Raw genomic sequence first — 21,656 nt, forward strand, 5'->3', positions numbered from 1 at the left:
TCCAGGCTGCCTTTCTCTGATGCTCTTCAAGTTGATTCTATTAGTTTTAGATCTTTGATCCATTCAGATTATGTACTTTCAATTGTGCAAACAAAGATCACAGTAGCTTATGGGTGGATATATCACACAGGGTCCACTGATGAAGAACCCCAAATCATTTTTTAAAAATTTTTAATAAGTTTATCCATTGATTTTGAGAGAGAGAAAGAGAGTGAGCAGGGGAGGAGCAGAGAGAGAGGGAGACAGAGAATTTCAAACAGACTCAGAACTGTCAGCACAAAACTTAATGCGGGCTCAAACCCATGAACCGTGAAATCATGACCTGAGCCAAAACCTAGTCAGATGCTCAACAGACTGAGCCACCAAGGTGCCCCCAAATCATTTTTTTAAACAGAAGTTGTTGCCAAGCTAGTTCCCTACCTCTTTCCCTAACTCTGTATCACTGCAGTTTGTTTAATTTTTATTTAGACTCACATGGATAAGCTTACAGTTAACTGATAAAACCTTGTCTTTTTAGATTCTGCTTATCCCTTCAGCTTGTCAACATCTTCATCCACACTAGTAATTTTGTCCTCCAAGTCAAAGGGGCTGCAGAATTCTTACACAGGAGAGTCCTTGAGGACAGGAATCTACTTGGAGGTGAGTGCTTAAAGACGTACTTGGTGAATATATTTCACAAGACCAAGAAAACTTCTGATGGAGGCCAATAAAATGTGGAGGACAGGTCTTCCAATTCATTTCTTGGTGTCTCCATCCATCAAATATTTGATATTCACCTTATCAGAAAATTTGAAAATCATGCCTTTCCTATTATTAAGCAAACTATTATCAGAATGTTATATAGAACCAGTTCGAAGACAGAATTTTACAAACCTGTTATCAAATTCATATTGATTCACTCATCAGAAATACTTGTATGTAATTGCTCAACTCATTATGACACTAATTTTATGTCCATACAGTCTTTTTGTCTCCTCAATTTAAATTTATCAGGATACAACTGGAAAAAGTCAAAATAAAATCATACACTTCCACATCTTCCATCAAAACTGTTTTTAAAAAGAAAGAATTGGATTAACATTTTTGTTTTTAGTAAATCCATCCATCCATGCAATGGCTATTCTAGAATTTTGCCTGGAATTGACATTAATTTCTAGAGTTTATCTTTAAATTTAATATATTGAAAGCTCATGAGAACGGGGCCCATAACTGCCTTGTATCCTGAGAGGCATGCACAGTGCCTAGCATCCAGTAGGCACTCAATAAAAGTTGGTTGGTTGGTTGGTTGGTTGATTGGTTGGTTGGTTGGTGGGTGGGTTGGTTGGCTAAATGAATGAGTCTATGTTTTGGTGAATTTACTCTTTTTCCAGTTTTGAAAAATCAAAATAGCATTTATCTGTTTCTAATTTTCTGATTCCTACACAAATGTCCAAGAAGTTCTCCATTCCAGATGAGCCAGAAATAACCTCCAGTTATAGACAGGATCAGCCTTGAATGAACCCTGAGGTGATAACAGCAAAGTCCTATCCCTCCCAACCAATTAATTGTGTGTGTACAAAATTGTGTCTGTGTGATCCTATAATAAATTTTGTGCCCTGATAGAGGTCTGACCTCCAGCCCTTTATTTAACACTGACCTCATGTATTGGACTATGTGCTAGTATATACCTGACTACTCTTGAATCCAATTTTTAACTGGAACTCAGTTCTATCACTAATTCATAGGCTTAGGGTACTAGACTTTTCTCTTTATTGCCAGCCAGAGACTGGGTTCTGCTTCTGATATTCCTTTTACTGACTTTATACAGCAATATGACTTACCAATTACATATTGTTGCCACACCCTATCACCTTAAAAGGCCTCTTAGCATCACCAGAGTCCTGGCTAGAATTAGAATTTGCTAATTTTTCTTATATTTAAAGGCCTTTGATGACGTTCTGGCTTCACCATGGATAAGAATAGCTCTTCTGAAACAAGTGTTGGCAAGGATGTGAATTAAAAGAAACCCTTGTGTACTATTGATGGGAATACAAACTGGCGTAGCTACTGTGGAAGACAGTATGGAGGCTCTTCAAAAAGTTAAAAATAGAACTACCCTATGATCCAATAATTGTACTACTTGGTATTTACAAAAAAAAAAAAAAATACAAAGACACTAATCCAAAGGGAAACACGCACCCTTATGTTTATTGTGGTATTATTTACAATAGCCAAGACATGGAAGCAGCCTAAGCATCCATCCATAGATGAATGGATAAAGATATGGTATGTATACACAATGGGATATTATTCAGCCATAAAAAAAAAGAATGAAATCTTGCCATTTGCAACAACATGGATGGAGCTAGAGATTATAAGGCCAAGTGAAATACGTCAGTCAAAAAAGACAAACACCATATGATTTCATTCATATATGGAATTTAAGAAACAAAACAAATGAGCAAAGTAAAGAGAGAGAGAGAAAGAGGGAGGGAGAGAGGGAAGGAGAAATCAAGAAATAGACTCTTCCAAAGCATAAAAGACTCTTAAAAACTGAGAACAAACTGAGGGCTGATGGGGGGGTGGGTGATGGGTATTGAAGAGGGCATCTTTTGGGATGAGCAGTGGGTGTTGTATGGAAACCAATTTGACAATAAATTTCATATATTAAAAAAGAAAGAAAGAAATAGACTCTTATCTATAGAGAAGCAGATGGTCACCAGAGGGGAGGTGGGTGGGAGGAACAGATGAAATAACTGATGGGGATTAAGAATACACTTATGGTGATGAACACTGAGTAATGTATAGAATTGTTGAATCACTCTATTGTACACGTGAAACTAATATAACACTGTATGTTAACTATACTGGAATTAACATAAAAACAATAATTTAAAAAAGAGTAGCTCTTCTGTAAGTTCTAATGTATTCTTCTTAGTTTCTTTAACTCCCATTCACCAAATCTCTGGGTTCCTAACATGTTCCAATGTCATGGGAACAATAACATTTAGAGTATAAGCTTCTGTGCTAGGAGAATCAACATCATGTAGAATATCTTGGTGTTCTTAAAATTTCTTTGTCTCCATGGGTCTATTTTCTCTATATAATTTCAGCTCTACCACATTTAGTTTCAAGTTTAGTTTCCTTCACAAATAACACAGAAGCAAAAACAATTAAGAGGTTCTGGAGTATTTTTTTTCTTTTCTTTCAATATTATACCATCAGTCCTTAACAATTAAATAAATTTTGTGTCAAAAATAAATAAATAAATAAATAAATAAATAAATAAATAAAATTTGTGTTTTAATCTGATTGACACTAATAGTACAAGTCGACTCCATTTTCTTTTAATTGCTGTGATTAAATATCTTTCTTTCAATCATTTATACATGTCCTTTTAATTCACTTATTCCAAAAAATATTCCTGGGAGCCTTATATTTGCCAGATCCTCTTCTAAGCTGAATACATTTATGAACAAAACAAGGACAAAGGTCTACTCTTTGGAGCCTCCATTCTAGTCTGAGGAGAAAAAAAAAATCAGCAAACAAGTATAAGTATAACATCAGGTGGTGACAAGTGCTATAATGAAAAATAAGGCCGTGTAAGAGGGATAATGAATAAGGGTGATGAAGGAAGGCCTCTCCAGGTCACATTTGAGCAGAGTAGAAGTGAGGGAACGAACTGTAAGGATTTATGGGGGTAGAACTTAATAGGCAGAGAAAATAAAAGCAAAGCCTTGAGGTGGGACTGTGTTTGGCTTGGTCACTACAGTGGATAAAGTAGAGTGAGCAAAGTAGGGTGGTGAGTAAAATAAAATGGAATACTGAAAAACAAAAAAGCAATACAGGAAAAATTGAAAAGTAACCAGATGGGACAAATAGAAAACAAATAGCAAGATGGAAGATGTAATCCAACCATATCAATAGTTACATTAACTACATATGGTCTAAACCAATTAAAAATCAGAATTGTCAGTCTGGTTTAAAAAGCAAGACCCAACTATATGCTATCTGTAAGAAACAGCTGTGTATAAGAATCTTTATAATGATTCAGTAAGATTGAAAGTAACAGGATGGCAAAAAAAATGTAGCACATAATCACTAGCCATAAGAAACCTAGTATGGCTATATTAATATCAAAAAGAGATTTCAGGACAAGAAGCATTATCAGTACAGAGAAGGACATTTCATAATATTAAAAGGGTAAATTCATCAGAAAGACACCACAATCATTTTTTATTGTGATAAAATATATATAACATGAAATGTACTATTTAACCACTTCAAGGTATACAATTCAGTGGCATTAAGTACATTCACAGTGTTATGCAACCATGACCATCATTCATCTCCAGAACTTTTTCATCTTCCCAAACTAAAACTTTACATTCATTAAACAATAACTTCCAATTTCCCCCCTGCCACTATCTCCTGGCAACCACCGTTCTATTTCCTGTCCCTATGATGTTAACTACTGTAGACACCTCATATAAGTGGAATCATACAATATTTTTCCTTTTGTGTCTCACTTATTTCACTTGGGAAAATAACTTCAAACTTCAATCATTTGGTAGCATGTGTCAAAATCTCATTCCTTTTTCAAGTTGAATACCATTCAATTGTATGTATATACTACATCTTGTTTACCTATTCATCTGTCAATAGACATTTGGGTTGTTTCCACTTTTTGGCTATTATAAATAACACTACTATGACCATACGCGTACAAATATCTGTTCAATTACCTGCTGTCAAATCTTTTGGGCTTATACCCAGGGGTGGAAATGCTGGATCATGTAGTAATTCTATATTTAATTCTTTGAGAAACAGCCACACTATTTTCTGCAGTGGCTACACCACTTCACATTTCCACAAGCTATGCACAAGGGTTCCAATTTCTCCTCATCCTCAATAACACTCTTTATTTCTTTTTTAATGTTATTTATTTTTCAGAGAGAGAGCATGAGCACAAGAAGGGAGGGGCAGAGGGAGAGGGAGAGAATCTCAAACAGGTTCTGCACTGTCAGCACAGTACCCAACTTGGGGCTCCATCTCAGGAACCATGAGATCATGACCTGAGCCGAAATCAAGAGTCGGCCACTTAACCAACTGTGGCACCCAGGTCTCTCTTTTTCCTTCCCTTCCTTCCTTCCTTCCTTCCTTCCTTCCTTCCTTCCTTCCTTCTTATCATCCTTCCTTCCTTCCTCTCTCATTCTCTCTTTCTCTCTCTCTCTTATAACAACTGTCCTAATGAAGTAGTATCTCACTGTAGTTTTGATTCACATTTCTCTAAAGGTTAGTGGTGTGGTGTGGTGTTGATCATCTTTTCATATGCTTATTGACTGTCTGTGTCTTCTTTGGAGAAAGGTTTTATTCAGTTCCTCTGCCCGTTTTTTTGGTTGGGTTGTTTGGTTTTTGTTATTGATTTGTAGGTGTTCTTTATATATTCTGTATGTTAATCCCTTATCAGATATATGAATTGGAAATATTTTCTCCCATTCCATTTCAGTCTATTGATCTTGCCCTTCAATACATATATAACAATCTTACTGAACTTCAAAATACATGAAATGAAATGAAATACATGAAATGTAAACTAACCAAATGAAAGGGATAGACAAATCCATGATCAAAGTTGTTTTTTATTAACATCTTCTCTTAGGAATTGATGGAATAATTAAAAAAAAAATCTGTCAGTATAATCAGGATAATAAAGATTTGAATAACAAAATTGACCTAATTGACATTTACAAAAAAATAAAATTAAATAAATAAATAAGTAAATAATTAATTAATTAATTAAAAGCTAATAACTGCAGACTAAAATTTTATAGAATATGTTATCTGAGCACAATGGAAGTAAATCAGAAATCAATAACAGAAAAAGATCTACAAAATGCCAAAATATTTCTAAGTAACTCATGAGCCAAAAATAAATCACTGTTTTCGTTCAATTGAAATAGATTTTAATCAAATATTTCATTGAATGGCAACAAAAATACAATACATCAAAATGTGTATGATGCAACTAAAGTAGTGCTTATAGGGAAATTTATAAGTTCAAATACATATATTAGAAAGAAAAAGAGTATAACAATAGTGATCTAAGCTTCTACCTTAAGAAGCTAGAAAAGAAAGTGCAAATGAAAACCAAAGCAAACAGAGGGAAGGAAATAATAAACATCAAAGCAGAAATCAATAAAATAGAAAACAAATAATAGAGAACATTAACAAAATCAAAATATGGTTGTTTGAAAAATTAAAATAATTCATAAACTTCTAGTGAACTGAACAAGAAATCAAGACAGAAAAGCAAATTAGTAAGAGGGGCGACCACTCCAGACCCTACAGACATGAAAACCATATTAGGGCCACTCTACTCCTAGTTTATATGTAGAAAGTTGCAAAAGACCATCACTCTAACTTTACCAATCAAGACAAGGCAGATCAGATGAACTACAAAATCACAGTATTAAAAAACCAATTAAAATACTGAAAACAGAAACAACCACAAATGAATTAAAATCCAGAAATTGATGGGGCGCCTGGGTGGTGCAGTCGGTTAAGCGTCCGACTTCAGCCAGGTCATGATCTCGCGGTCTGTGAGTCCAAGCCCCGCGTCAGGCTCTGGGCTGATGGCTCAGAGCCTGGAGCCTGTTTCCGATTCTGTGTCTCCCTCTCTCTCTGCCCCTCCCCCGTTCATGCTCTGTCTCTCTCTGTCCCAAAAAATAAATAAATGTTGAAAAAAAAAATTTTTAAATCCAGAAATTGAGAAGCCATGTTATATAGAAAAGGAAATACACTCAGAAGCTCTCATCCCAGGCAGAAATATGAAGGATAAATACCCTACCCTATGAAATTAGGATACATGATAATAAATGCAATTATATGTCTATATCTTGGTAGTAAAAAATTGGAAAGAAAGAGTTTTTAGCAGAAGATTGGAAGGTAAGAGTTTACCATTTAAAAAGCACCAAAAATTTATAATGCTTAGCAGTACATTTAACAAACAACAAGTGAGACATTGAAAATTCAAATAATTCTGAGAAATATTAAAGAGATCCTTAACAAATGGATGAATAAACCATGTTTATAGAGTAGAAGACTTATTAATGTCAAGTTGTTAATTGCTTAAATTGATGTGTAAAATCAATGTAATCCCAATCAAAACCCCAGAAGCACTTTATTAAAATTATCTATAAATCTTCACATTTATATTTTAACATAAAGGACTTAAAACAGCCAAACAACATCAAAAAAGAAAGAAAGCAAAATAAAGTTGGATTTCAAGACTTTACTATAAAGTTACTATAAAGTGATATGCATGTGGTATCAGTGTAAAGATAGACCCCCAAAAAATCTGTAAAAAAGATATGTTGAGGGTATGTATATTTATGATCAAGAGATTTAAAAAATTGTTTTTCGGGGCGCCTGGGTGGCGCAGTCGGTGAAGTGTCCGACTTCAGCCAGGTCACGATCTCGCGGTCCGTGAGTTTGAGCCCCGCGTCAGGCTCTGGGCTGATGGCTCAGAGCCTGGAGCCTGTTTCAGATTCTGTGTCTCCCTCTCTCTCTGCCCCTCCCCCATTCATGCTCTGTCTCTCTCTGTCCCAAAAATAAATAAAAAACGTTGAAAAAAAATTTTTTTTTTAATTGTTTTTCATGTTTATTTATTTTGAGAGAGAGAGACAGAGAGCACAAGGAGGGGGCACAGGGCTGAGAGAGAGAGAGAGGGAGAGACAGAGAGAGAATCCTAAGCAGGCTCCATGCTGTCCTGTCAGCCTGATATGGTTGTCCATCTCACAAACTGTAAGATCATGACCTGAGCTGAAATCAAGAGTCTGATGTTCAACAACTGAGCGACCCAGGTGCCCCTAGAGATTTTTGACCAAAGTACACAGATGATTCAATGGGGAGAAAAAAAATCTTTTCAACAAATGGTACTGAAACAATAAGACATCTTTATGGAAAAATAAACTTCAGCCTCTATTTCGCTCAGTACATAAAAATTAATTTCTGATAGATTATAGACCTAAATGTAAAAGCTAAATCCTTGGAGAAGAAAACATAAAAGAACATCTTCATCACCTTGCAGTATGCAAAGGTTTCTTAAATTGAACACGAAAAGCAACACTGACCATAAAAAAAAAAAATGTTGATAAAATAGAGAGCTTCAATATAAAAGAGTCGTTCTTAAAAATATATACAATTTAATCAGATAAAAAGGCAGGCAATGGACTACAAGAAGTTATTGCAATACAAACATCTAACAAAAGATTGGGAAACAATATCAAAGGAACCACTATAATCAATAATAAAAAGAAAAACAACCCCATTTTTAAAAATGGGCTAAAGATTTGAACAATTTACAAAGAGATATGCAAATGGCCACATGAACACATGAAAGGTGCTCATCAGGGAAGCACAAATTTAAACCAAAATGTCCTACCACTTCACACACACTAGAATGGCTAAAATTAATATACTGACATCATCATATGTTGGTGAGAATGTGCAGCAACTGGAACTCTCATACACTTCTGGCATAAAAATACCACATATAAAAATACTACAACCACTTTCAAAATTAGCAGTTTCTTACACAGCTAAACAAACATCTACCCAATTACCTAGCAGTTTCTCTCCTAGATGTTTACCCAACAGATATAAAAACATATGTCAACAAAAATATTTGTACAAGAATGTTCATAGTTGCCTTATTCATAATAGGCAAAAAAACAGAAACCACACAAATATCCATCAACAAAAGGACACAGTAGAAACAAACAAAATGATACAACGATGGTATATCCATACAATGGGTTACTATTGAACAATAACTAAAAGAATGGATTATTGGCATAAGCAGCAATTGGATGAATCTCAAAAGCATTATGTTGGGCAAAAAACAGCTAAACACACACTTTATTATTCCATTTATACAAAATCCAGAAGCAGGGAGAACAAATCTGGCCATGAAAAATCAGAACACTGACTGACTGCCTAAGCAGTTGGGGATGATTCAGATTCATCTCAGTAAGAGACAGAGAGAGTTAGAAAAGGAGAGAGAAGTAGAAAGAGAATAGGAAAAGAGACAGTAGAGATAACAAATAGGGAGAACTCTTTGGGGAGGTTCTGCCCTAAAGAGATTCAGAAAGATGGAGCATGAAGGAAAGGTGGAATCAAGATAAGGCTGTTTTTATAAAGTTGGGTGATATTCTGGAATATTTGTGCCATGTTTTGGAAAAGAGGAAGCATATGAAGATGTAGGGGAAGCGGACACAAATGCAGAAGTGATATGTTTGAGAAGGTGAGAGATGGGAGGATCCAGCGTATGAGCGGAGGCCTTTGAGCAACCATCCTGGTTTCTTTAAACATCCCAAGTTAAGATAGTTCACCTAAAATGTTCACTGTAGTGCACTTAAAATGTTTACTGCAGTTATATTCAGTTGTCAAACAAACATCATTGCTGTTCCTTTTTCTTTCTTTCTTTCTTTTTTTTTTTTTTTGATTACACAGATTATACACCATGGGTGATTTTATAACAACATATCCTTCTCCCAGCATGCAAAGAAAGCAAAGTTTGTTAACTAATGAAAGATGATGGATTTGGGTCAAGGAATTGTGACAAAGGTTTTAGAAACTGAGAACTCCAATAGCTTTTCTCAAAAGACAAGCACAGCAATAAGGGGAAATGTAAAAGAACTTCTCGGTCCAAATCAGGTTCAAGAGCAGAATTAAGGTTACAGGAGAACAAGTGCTAATCATCCTTTGCTCATTTTGAACAGATTAAAGCTCCAGCTCTTCCATAAATGCTGAACATATTCTTAACTGCCTGTGATTTCTGCAAGCCTCACTGGTTTAGAATTAATATCAATACTCCATTCTCACCACACACAAAACTCTCTCTCTCTCTCTCTCTCTCTCTCTCTCTCTCTCTCTCTCTCTCACACACACACACACACACACACACACACACACACACAGCCTGTGCTCAACATCAACAAATACCCACAGCTTGAGATTAATAGTCAGGAATTAGGAGGGCAGGAACCTTCGATAAAAGCCACATGTAAAGGCCAAAGTGGGTTTTTAATATTGGGGACAACAAGCATTAACTAATTTTTCCTACTGGAGTGCACTGTCCTTTAGTCTCTATTTTTGCTCCTAATTGTTCCTGCAGGTAGTAGGTTAACACATAACGTACTTAGAGAAGGAAGCAATTGAATATGGCATAGATACTGAAAGAAAGGGCTCAATAAAAGAGCAGCATGTGCTCTAATCTGGCCTTTTACAACATCCACTATCAAAGAGCTTTGGGGGTTTAAGGGGATTAGACACCATAACCCATCTGTCAGGTCATTATGTAAGGAAACACTCCTGCTGTTTTCAAAGGAAGATGCCCTACTGTATGTTATTATCATTAAGCATTTAGAGTACTGTAGACTCGCAAAGCTCTTTCAAGGCATTTTTATCTGTTGTTTCTTCCAAAATGCTGTCAACTCTAAGTCTTATTTACAAAGAAGAAACTGAGGTACCAGATGATGATGGCAAACATCTCAGTCACCCAGGGAATAGGAGGAGCAATGAGGGGAGCCTGGATCCTTGAGAAAAGGGAATAACCTACCACATCCTTCCACCTAAAACTACGCCAGAGGTTTTGGGGGTTTTGTTTGCTTTTTTTAAGGCCAATATTAATTCTCTCCTGTTTTCCTGCAATGTTATACATTATCCCATAACAAATACTTATGGGTTATTTTCTGTAGACACAAGACGTATCTTAACAGTTGTACCTCATGATTGACACCGTTCCATATGGGAGGAGAAGCAGGATGCATTCAAGCATAAGCACGTGTAAAGATGGAGTGATACATCGTAGTTATCATTTACAAAACTGGAGATCCCAAATCTAAAGCATAATGAGGCAAAAATGACACACTACATGTCCATTCATCCATGTTGCTTATAATTTGCTAGAAATAATTTAGCATTCTAGTAAACCCTAAGCAAGCAACTTAGTATACAGGGGAAAAAAATAAAGATGCTTGCTGGAAAATCGCAAAGCTATCCAATATGCGCTCCCTGGAGAGCTCTAACACATCACAATAACACGGATGCAGTTACCTGATAACATTTATTTTTCTGAGATTTTCCCTCCTATTTAGAACAGAGTTATGGGACTCATTTTTGTGAATTGTAACATGAAAGGATTATAGTTTTCCCCTGAAAGAGAATTAATCCCCACTTAAAATAAAGGCATGAACAGCATTGATATATTTAGACCTTAAAGTCAGAAGATATATTCCTCAATTGTGCACAATTATACAAATGTACTGATCAAACTTGAAGACTTCATTAAAAGACTACATTTTACATCTTTCAAAGTTGTTGTACCTCCCCCAGTAACAAGGAAAAAAACTCACACCATTCTTTAATCATGAGTTGATAAAGAATACTGATATTTGCTTATTTATTACCTGCTGAGGACCTACTATATGCCAGGCATAATTCCTTTCCTAAGGAGTCTACAGCCTGATAGAAGAGATAAGATATATCCATTATAACTTTATTACAAGGTAGAAGGCAATGGCCCCATAAGTAAATTATAGGTAAATTATTCTGGAGTTTGAGGAAAAGTCCAGCGCTGGACAGGATTACCATCTCATCCACTGGGGGAGGCAGGGCAGGGTCATGTGAGGAAGGAGGAGAGATACGGGAAAGCTTTACATGGCAGATTTCAGTTGAGGTAGTACTCCAAGGATGTGTAAGGAATTGGAAAAGTGGAAAAGGAGGAGACAGATCATTCCAGGAGAAGGTAGTGGCACATGTATAGGGGCAAAAAAGATACTTGTAGGAGAGGACTAATGGTAGTTGGCTGTAATTCATAGTTACTACTACAGCCTAAATGATTACGCTGGATCATAGCTACATGTAAAAGAAAACAGAAGAGGAGGCAAAGCCAGACCAATTAGTGCTATGGTTCCAAAGTTTGGTTTAATCGCCCACAGGCCATTTGGAAACTCAGCCAATAGCTAGGTGAAGCCTTGGTTGCTTTCGATTGCATCATTCAATTGTCTCCTTAATTCCTACCCACTCCCACAGTCCTACTTCAGACCCTGGTTACCTGTCACCTGGAGTATAATAGCATGCTGTCTCACTCCTCATTATTGCTAGAATCATGTTTTTAAAACGTATGTATGCTCCTCACCAGCCTACTTCAAAACTATGTAGGGCTCCACACTGCCTTTTAAAATTATTTTTAATGTTTATTTATTTTTGAGACAGAGACAGAGCACAAGTTGGGGAGGGGCAGAGAAAGAGGGATACACAGAATCCGAAGCAAACTCCAGGCTCTGAGCTGTCAGCGCAGAACCTGACGCGGGGCTCGAACTCTGTCAACTGCAAGATCTCAACCTGAGCCGAAGTCAGACGCTCAACCCTCAACCAACTGAGCCACCCAGGCACCCCTCCACACTGCCTTTTAAAGAGAACATGGCAAGGGCGCCTGGGTGGCGCAGTCGGTTAAGCGTCCGACTTCAGCCAGGTCACGATCTCGCGGTCCGGGAGTTTGAGCCCCGCGTCAGGCTCTGGGCTGATGGCTCAGAGCCTGGAGCCTGCTTCCGATTCTGTGACTCCCTCTCTCTCTGCCCCTCCCCCGTTCATGCTCTGTCTCTCTCTGTCCCAAAAGTAAATAAACCTTGAAAAAAAATTTTTTTTAAAGAGTTAAATTTCTTTAAAAAAAATAAAAAAATAAAGAGGACATGGCACACTAGGTTAGCCAAAAGCTGGTCCAGCCTACCTGTCCTGCTTGATCTGCTTCCAGCACAAATGTGTGTGCATAACACACACACTCCCAATGTCACTAAAGCTCATTCAGCCTCTGTTGGCACGCTCTGTGCTCCCCTTCCTTTCCAGAAAAAAAGCCCAACAACATTTAGCATTTTGATTCTGGAATTTATTCTAAAGAAATCATCTAAAATATTAAAATGTCTCTTTTTAGCCTCATCTCCTGTCATTTCCCACCTTGCCCCCACTTCCCGGTGCAGGGAACTACTTGCAGTCCTCATCGACTCTCTGCCTTTGTTAGTGGTCTCCCTCTACTTGGTACCTTCTTGCTGGCTGACTTACCCCCACCCTTGCTTCCACTTCTTCGTATCTTATTCTTTTTTTGTTGTTGTTTATTTATTTTGAGAGAGAGAGAGAGAACAAACAGGGGAGGGTCAGAGAAAGACAGAGAGAGAGAATCCCAAGCAGGCTCTGCACTGTCAGCGCAGAGCCCGATGCAACGCTCAATGTCACAGACCGTGAGATCATGACCTGAGCTGAAATCAAGAGTCAACCTCTTAACTGACTGAGCCACCCAGGTGGTCCTGTATTTTAGTCTTAAAGGACCGATTCAAACGTCCCCCTTGACAAACCGTCTCCATCCTAAGCAGCTAGCTATTCACTTCACCAGACTTCATAAAACTTTGACCATATCTCCACAAGCACACTCAATTACACTGCATTAGAATGGCATCCAACCCATCTAAACCCATCTAAATCCATCTAAACCCATCTAAACCACGAGCGCCCAGAAAACAAGAAGCAAGCGTTGTGCAGCTGTGAGCTTTATCACTTGCACTGAGCCCACCAACATTTGTAAATAAATTAATAAATGGCTCAGTGAGAATCATTTTTGCAGGGAGATGTGTTTGGAGGGCTGTTGCCGAGATAGATTTGTAGTTAGTCCTCCCGTATCCATGGAGGATACATGAAACGACAGATAGTACCAATATATATACTGTGTTTTCTCCTACATATACATATCTATGATAAAGTTAAACTGACAAATTATGCACAGTAAGAGATTAACAGCAAAAACAAATAACAAAATAGAACAATTATAACAATATACTGTAATAAAAGTTATGTGAATGTGGTCTCTGTCTCTCAAAACATCGTATTACACGTACTCACCCTTCTTGTGATGATGTGAGAAGATAAAATGCTTATGTGATGAGAAGTGCGGTGAATGACATAAGCATTATAGTGACGTAGTGGTCGGGTACTATTGACCTTCAGGTGATTCTTCAGAAAGAGGATCATCTGCTTCAAAACCTTGGGTAACTGAAACCAGAAAACGCAAAACCACAGGTAAGGGAGGGTTACCAGGTAGGTTGGGTGCCTGTTAAACATAAGTGGTAAAGCAAAGAGGAGCGTCAAAGGCGAAGTCAAGCTTAGGTGATGGTGAAGATGATCTTGTCAAAGCAAATCAGAAAACATGGGATGAGAAGGAGGTTAAAAGGAAAATGTTGACAAATGCAGCCTGGGACTTGAAGAGGAGGAGAAAGAGAGTTCTGGGTTCCAGGCCCAGACGCACAGACACACGGACCAGCTCATCCATCCGTCTCCATAGGCTGGGAAATTAGAACCTTTCCATGCTCTGCCTATGATTCTCTGTCTTTTAGTTCTCGTGCTATTGAGATGCAGTGTGGGTTGCTATTAGTCACTGTAGAACTACATAAGAATCAATAGATGTGTAACCAGTTTATTGAAAAGGGCTGAACGTAATGAGTACAAACAGGAAGCAGCTGTATTTTCCTCCTACCACTGCCTTTCAATATGTCAGATTCCCCTTTCCCATACCTTAATGACATCGCAGGCAGTTCCAGAGCTTTTTGGTCATTTTCAGCAACAACAACAAAAATTGGCCTCGTGACGGTAATTATGGCTCACTTCAAGGTACTAGAAGGCTCTGTTAAATTTAAGACTTTAATCTCACATCTCATTCAAAGCTGCTCCCCTCCGCCAACAGACTCAGGCCCAACCTGACGCCAGGCTCCTGTAAAGGAGAAGCTGGGCATGGTCTCTTTTCGTCTCCGTCACCTACCTATTTGTGGCTTTGCTAGAGTTGGAGCAAAACAAGGAATGTCTAGAGAAAGGGACAAAACGTTTTCACCTAGGTGGTGCTGATTATAGCTCTGTGTTGACTATTCCTGACTATTTATATACCATCTGGATGTTCACATTATCTTTCTTTCAGAGTCCATTTGTGGCTTCTACAAGCCCCTACCGCACTAATGTGGGCCCTCTTCCCCTAACTTTTTACCACCCACACACACACACAAGTCCCCTCAAAGCAGCCAGAGCCTGGAACTCTGTGCCTTGCACTACAGAAAATACATATTTGTATGACACCAGATGAATGGGAGCAGAGGCTTCCCTGAATGCTGTCCCCTCTCCCTGCACAGGTGGCTGCATAAGCCCCACAAAATCCTGGTGAACCCATCACTCAATAATGAATAGCCTTCTTTGTCTCTGGGAGATCAGCCTCGTTGTAACAGGAATGAAAAGAGAAAAGAAGCAGTTGATGCTCAGTTTTTAAATTTTAAAGTACATTTGTGAAACCGACAGCAGAGACAAAAGTGTGAAGGCTAAAGTTTTTCCTTGCAAGAACCAGGCTATTTTGCAAAAAAGGAACTATATACTTTTTTTTTTAACTCAGAAAGCATGGTTTGGGGAATTGGGCAAGGAATAAAAAGGCAAAGCACTGAAGAAGCTCAGGACATAAAGTTATGCCATAAACACTAATTAGAAAGACCAAAAGAGAGCCTGGTTATGGCACTCCAGAGGAGATAAGGATGCAGAGGGCCGCAAGAGGAGAATGTGACCAGCAGGAGACACCAGTGAGGCCTAGGATGGGGGCCTGAGCCTGGAGGAAAAACACAGTGCACCCAGAAACTGCCCAGCCTTTTCTAGATCTAAACCCATATTTTACCAGCATCAGAGAGGCATAGAGAAGCGTGTTATTGCCTATGTCTATTCTAAGAGCATCCAATGGACCACTGCACATCACTTATGCTGAGAAATTCCATCAGCAGGTCTTTCCATTACCATCTGGGAACTTACTATGCACTGCAGTCTATTTATCACCTGGTGATCTTGCCTATATGTTCAGCCCCACACTGAATCATCCTTTGTGCCTAATCCACCCCCTCCCCCTGACCCTTCAGAAGCTCAGGACGCTTGAAAGTCCCAACACAGTGTCCCAGAGTCTACAAGTGATAGTATCCCAGTAAAAGGAGATGCCACCAGCCCTCAACTTCTTCATATGGATTATGTTGAGCGATTACTTTCACCCAATGCCCCTAGCAGCATCCCATGCCAAAACTCCAAAGCTGTATATTGTTTCCCTTAGGATTAGGTCTAAACACACCTTAAAACAATAAATCACAGTTTACCTAGTAGAAAAGCATAACAACAACAAAAATAAAACCTGCCAATTTGGAAAAAGCAGAATAAGGCAAGATACTCACGTACTACAAGTTATTCACATCAGCTATTACAACCCCTTTCACCAGCTGAACAAGTGGGCAAATGGGCTTTCCTGGGGAGCCAGGCTTCAAGCCAATTTCTCCCTTGGTTTCATATATTAAGAACAGTGTAACAAGAATACTTCAATTCTTTTCTAGAAGCTATGTCAAATATGTTTCTTGCCTTATCAAAAGAAAACCAAGAAGAAGGAAAATATGTAGAAGTGGTATGGCTACGAGGAATTCTGAAGTCAAGCCCACACAGGTATTTAGACACACTATATACTGAATTTGGTAATACTCCATGTTCAAAATTAAATACCTAAAATTTACCAGGTCCTAGAAAACACTGATAGCGCATTCCACATTTCTCTGGATATTCACAAGCATGTATGACATTCAGTCTCAGAGAAATTTTCCATAAGGTCTTTTGAAATGAATTTGTACTGACCATTTCAGAACCTATCAATGCTGACCTCAACAATTCCAAGTCAGAACCCCTATCTTCCAATGCTTTCCATATTAACAGGCTGAAGCATAGGTGGAAAACCTTCAACATTCAGTTAATTTCTTATAGTCCCTGGAGAAGTCACTACAGTTTATACAATCTATTCATGCCTGTAGTTGCAAGGTGCTTTGTAGGCTATAAGATAAGATGATACTCAATTACATTGCTTTCTGTTTTTTCAACAATTTAACAAACATTTACAAAACCCTATTTTGGTGTGCTAGAAGCTGAGAACACAAAGATAAATGGGAAACAAGCCTTGCCTTTAGGAAGTTCATAATCTCTTTTATTTGGTGTATTTATATGGCGTTCTCTTCTTTTTTCTATGCAATTTATCCAAATAAAGAGAGCATGCATGTGAAACTTTGCATTCATACTTACATCGTTTTGTTTGAGGAGAAATCTTATTCTCCCTCTCTTTGTCTCTTCCATATGATGTCTGAGGCCTATTTCTTTTTCTGATTCTCTCCCTCTCCACCTCAGACTTCTTTGTATTTATTCTCTCTTCCTGAATGAGTTAAGTGAAGGTGCATCTTATTTTTTAGACTTGTAACATTTTTGTGATCTTAAATTTCAATTTTTATACTTAATTTTTCTTTATTATTTATGTAGCCTTTATATGATTTTCACCCTCTACATGTCAGTAGAACTTGACAGAAAAATACACTCCCTATCTTCTGAACTTACAGATTTGAGGTTTGTGTGTGTGTGTGTGTGTGTGTGTATGTGTGTGTGTGTGTGTGTGTATGTATATATGCATATGCTTAGATTTTATCCCCAACTGGCCAGTATGAAATACAATGATAATAATAAAAACCCATAAATAATAGAGGGATGATTACATTCATTTCTCATTTCTACTTATTGTCTGATAGGAAAAGTCCTAGTCTATGAGTTTCATTAGGCTTGACCCGATTTCTTTTATTTTCATAATATGTGAGCCAGGATAAAGCGATTCAATTTGAGAGCAATAAGAAATACCCTTAAAAAGAAATCAGGAAATGGATGGATTATGAACAAAAAGAAAAATTCTGTAATACCTGGAAAATAGCATATGAACAAACCTGGCTCAATCACCGTTTTATCTACTTCATGCCCCTGTATAATTAACTCTCCGGTACAAGATGAAATCAAGTTTTACAAGTATATTTGTCACACCCTAGTTTATGAAACCCCAACATTCTAAAATCGGGTTGTTCACTTCATTCATTCTTATTTTGGGACTCTTTTTTCTTCTATTTTTTTAAATGTTTGTATTTATTTTTGAGAGAGAGAGAGAGAGACAGAGAGAGAGAGAGAGAGAGAGAGAGAGAGCGCGCGCGCTCGTGAGCGCGGACGGGCGCGCTCGCGCTTGCGCCTGAGAGGGGGAGGGGCAGAGAGAGGGAGACAGAATCCAAAGCAGGTTCTGCTCTGTGAACACAAAGCCTTGAGGGGGGACGGGGGGGGGGGGGGGGAGGCTTGATCGCACAAATACTGAGATCTTGACCTTGACCTTTGACCTGAACCGAAGTCCAAAGTTCAAATGACTGAGTCACCCAGGCGCCCCTGGGTACTCTTTATTATTAAGTCTTAGCTTTAGCTCAAACCACTGAGTGGATATACCATAACTCGTTTCTCCTGGAAATTTTACCTCCAATCTGCTCGTGAACTCCGGCTGTGGATTGAGGCACCTCCCCGTTTCTCTGAGGCCGCACACAAGTCTGAATTCGCTCTGTGGGGACCTTCCATCCTTTGTTCTGAGAGCTGCCTTCTCTCTGGATCGTGTGATGAGAAGTTTTAAGGCTCTTTTGTCCTCTGTCTGCGTTTGGAGTTTAAACTGAAAGTGGATTTGTGCGCTCGCACGGCTACCTCCAGTCCTGTGAGCTCCCTTCGCTGCTCTCTCCTTCTCCCCACCCTGGGCGGCGCTGACTTCCGGCTGAACTCACACAGCCTGAGGAGTACATACTCAGTGCACACAATCTGATGGGTGTTTAGAGATACAAAATGCAAAGAGAGGAACCTCGTTTTAATTAATGAGCACACAATTTAATAGGAGGAAAAGTATGTGAATAATCGCAAAAAAAAATTTTTTTTTTCATGCAACTTTAGAAAGACCTATCAGCCATAACATAAAGGACTGAGGCAGTTATTCAGGAGGGTGTTAGAGGCAGGTAGAGATCTCAACAGGTTTCAGGTAAAGGGAATAAGCATTTTACAAAAGGAAAAGCAAGGAAGTAAACAACAGCTTCTTCCAAGAATTGCATGAAACAAACGTTATGGATTAAAAAAAGAGGCTCAGAGAGGTAATGTAAAAGGCTTAAGATGGCAGAGAATTAATACCCAGGTCTGTCTGGCTCCAGAGTCCATGCTCTCCATACTATTGCCTTAGAACGGAATGCAATTTGCTGTCCACATTACACACCTATGGCAACATGAGATGCCTTCTCAAGGCTGTGCCTGTGCCTGTGTTTCCCAGAGTATGTTCCACCTAATTTCAACAGGCTCCCTTCCCCATCTCTCAGTTGAAACTGTTCTTGTGATGGTCACAAACAGCCCCCATGTTTGTTGACAATTCCACTTCCCTCCTCACCTTCCTCCACTTCGATGGAGCTTTCTCATCTCCTTGAAATAATCCCTCCTCTGGGCTCCTATGAACCATTATATTCCTGGTTTTCCTCAGACTCCAGTGGCTGCTCTTTTTCAGTCTCCCTTCTTATCTCCTTGGCCACCTCATATGGAAGAGTACACAGGCACAGTGGTCTGTCTTTCTACTCTCCTAACTTCTTTTCCCAAGTGAGCCCATTCCAACACCAGTGTTTTTTGTTTTTTTTTAACATTTATTTTTGAGACAGGGAGAGACAGAGCATGAACAGGGGAGGGTCAGAGAGAGGGAGACACAGAATCTGAAGCAGGCTCCAGGCTCTGAGCTGTCAGCACAGAGCCCAACGCGGGGCTCGAACTCACGGACCGCAAGATCATGACCTGAGCCGAAGTCGGCCGCTCAACTGACTGAGCCACCCAGGCACCCCAACACCAACGTTTTAAGTATCTCCAACCCTGTGTGCCAAAATGACAGAGGCATGACTAAAAGTGTAGACTCTGGGTCAGCCAGGCTTCCTGGGTTCTGATCCCAGCTCCACTGACTAAAAGCTAAGCTGGCGACCTTGAGCTAACTGCTTAACCTTCTTATACCTCACTTCTCCCTGAAAACGGAGATGATAATAGTAGCTGTTTTTATATTCAACCATCTTATCCATACTTCCACTTTGCGTATCACATTTAACATGTCCCAGACTGAATTCTTTATTCCCTAGCCCTCACAGAACTGTTCCTCCCCACGTCAATAAATGGCACCATCATACACTCAGATGTTCAAATTAAAAAAAAAAAAAAAAAAATCTAAAAACATCCAGGGGCATCTAGATGGCTCCGTTGGTTAAGCGTCCGATTTCAGCTCAGGTCATGATTTCACAGTGAGTTCAAGCCCCACATCAGGCTGTGTGCTGACAGCTCCGAGCCTGGATCCTGCTTCAGATTGTGTGTCTCCCTCTCTCTCTCTGCCCATCCCCCCGTTGTGCTCTCTCTCTCTCCTCTCTCAAAAATAAATAAACTTAAAAAAAAATTTTTAAATCTTAAAACATCCTGTTTCTTTGCCTTTACTAACTCCCAACATCAGCGGGTTTCCTCTGCTCTATGTTCCAAATATATTCCAAAATGTTCCAGTTTTCTTCACCTCTTTCCCACCCTAATCAAAACTACCATCACTTCTTAGTTCATCAACATTAGTAGCCTTTCAACTGACCTTCTTCTATTCACTCTTGTCACACTACAATCTATTTCCCATATAGGAGTGTGAATTATCGTTCTTTTTTTTTTTTAACGTTTATTTATTTTTGAGACAGAGAGAGACAGAGCATGAACGGGGGAGGGGCAGAGAGAGAGGGAGGCACAGAATCAGAAGTAGGCTCCAGGCTCTGAGCCATCAGCCCAGAGCCCTACGCAGGGCTCGAACTCACGGACCGCGAGATCGTGACCTGAGCTGAAGATGGCTGCTTAACCAACTGAGCCACCCAGGTGCCCCTGAATGATCTTTCTTAAAAAAGGCATAGCAGCGTATCACTCCTCTGCTTAAAACTTCCAATGGCTTCCCACTGAACTTAAAATCAGAGTCCACACCATGGCTTAGATGGCCCTGTGTGAATAGCCCCTTCCTCTCCATCTTCATCTGTACCACCCTCCTTGACTCATTACAGGCCAGCCACTGGCCTTTCTCTGTTCCTTCAACACACCATCTTGTACCATTCCAGGACCTTTCAATGGAATGTTCTTTCATTGGCAGAGATATTTTACCATTGGGATGTCTCGTTCTTACAAGACTGCCGGGAACATAGTATGTGATCAGTATATACCTGTTTGATGGCTTGATTGATTGAGCCTTTTTTCAAGTCTGTAAGTCAAGATTTCATTCATCTAATCTATTAGGTGAATTGTTCTTTAGATGAAATCTATCATTAAATTCTTTAGGGGAGCATTCTGTGTAAAGGAACTGTGAAGTGAAATTTTTTTTGAAGTGAATTTTTTTTAATGTCTAGAACAATTCCTAAATTATAATTAGAAAATTACGACTTTGTCAGTTACAGTTATTTTGGTTATCAAATATATATGCATATTGATATATACATGTATTTACTGACTATATATATTTGATATATCAGGATGCTTTAATCTAGGGATCGAGGGATCTTGAAAAGGATCCAGGGATGCTTTAAAAAAAAGTAGGTGGGGGCGCCTGGGTGGCGCAGTCGGTTAAGCGTCCGACTTCAGCCAGGTCACGATCTTGCGGTCCGTGAGTTCGAGCCCCGCGTCAGGCTCTGGGTTGATGGCTCAGAGCCTGGAGC

At 39.0% G+C, this 21,656-nt stretch overlaps 1 protein-coding gene across 1 annotated transcript; it reads right to left on the minus strand.

The window, feature by feature from the left end:
* Positions 1-3,686: 3,686 nt before the first annotated feature.
* On the minus strand, positions 3,687-19,417 carry LOC121017741 (uncharacterized). Its single transcript, XM_040456167.1, has 4 exons — positions 19,349-19,417; positions 18,410-18,694; positions 13,936-14,085; positions 3,687-3,803 (listed from the first exon to the last, which is right to left on the minus strand). The coding sequence occupies exons 1-4, from the start codon at positions 19,415-19,417 to the stop codon at positions 3,687-3,689; spliced, it is 621 nt and encodes a 206-aa protein (XP_040312101.1).
* Between the last annotated feature and the right edge of the window lie 2,239 nt (positions 19,418-21,656).

This window comes from Herpailurus yagouaroundi, unplaced genomic scaffold, assembly GCF_014898765.1.
Source record: "Herpailurus yagouaroundi ecotype Mexico unplaced genomic scaffold, PumYag 77, whole genome shotgun sequence".
NCBI classification, from domain to species: domain Eukaryota; kingdom Metazoa; phylum Chordata; class Mammalia; order Carnivora; family Felidae; genus Herpailurus; species Herpailurus yagouaroundi.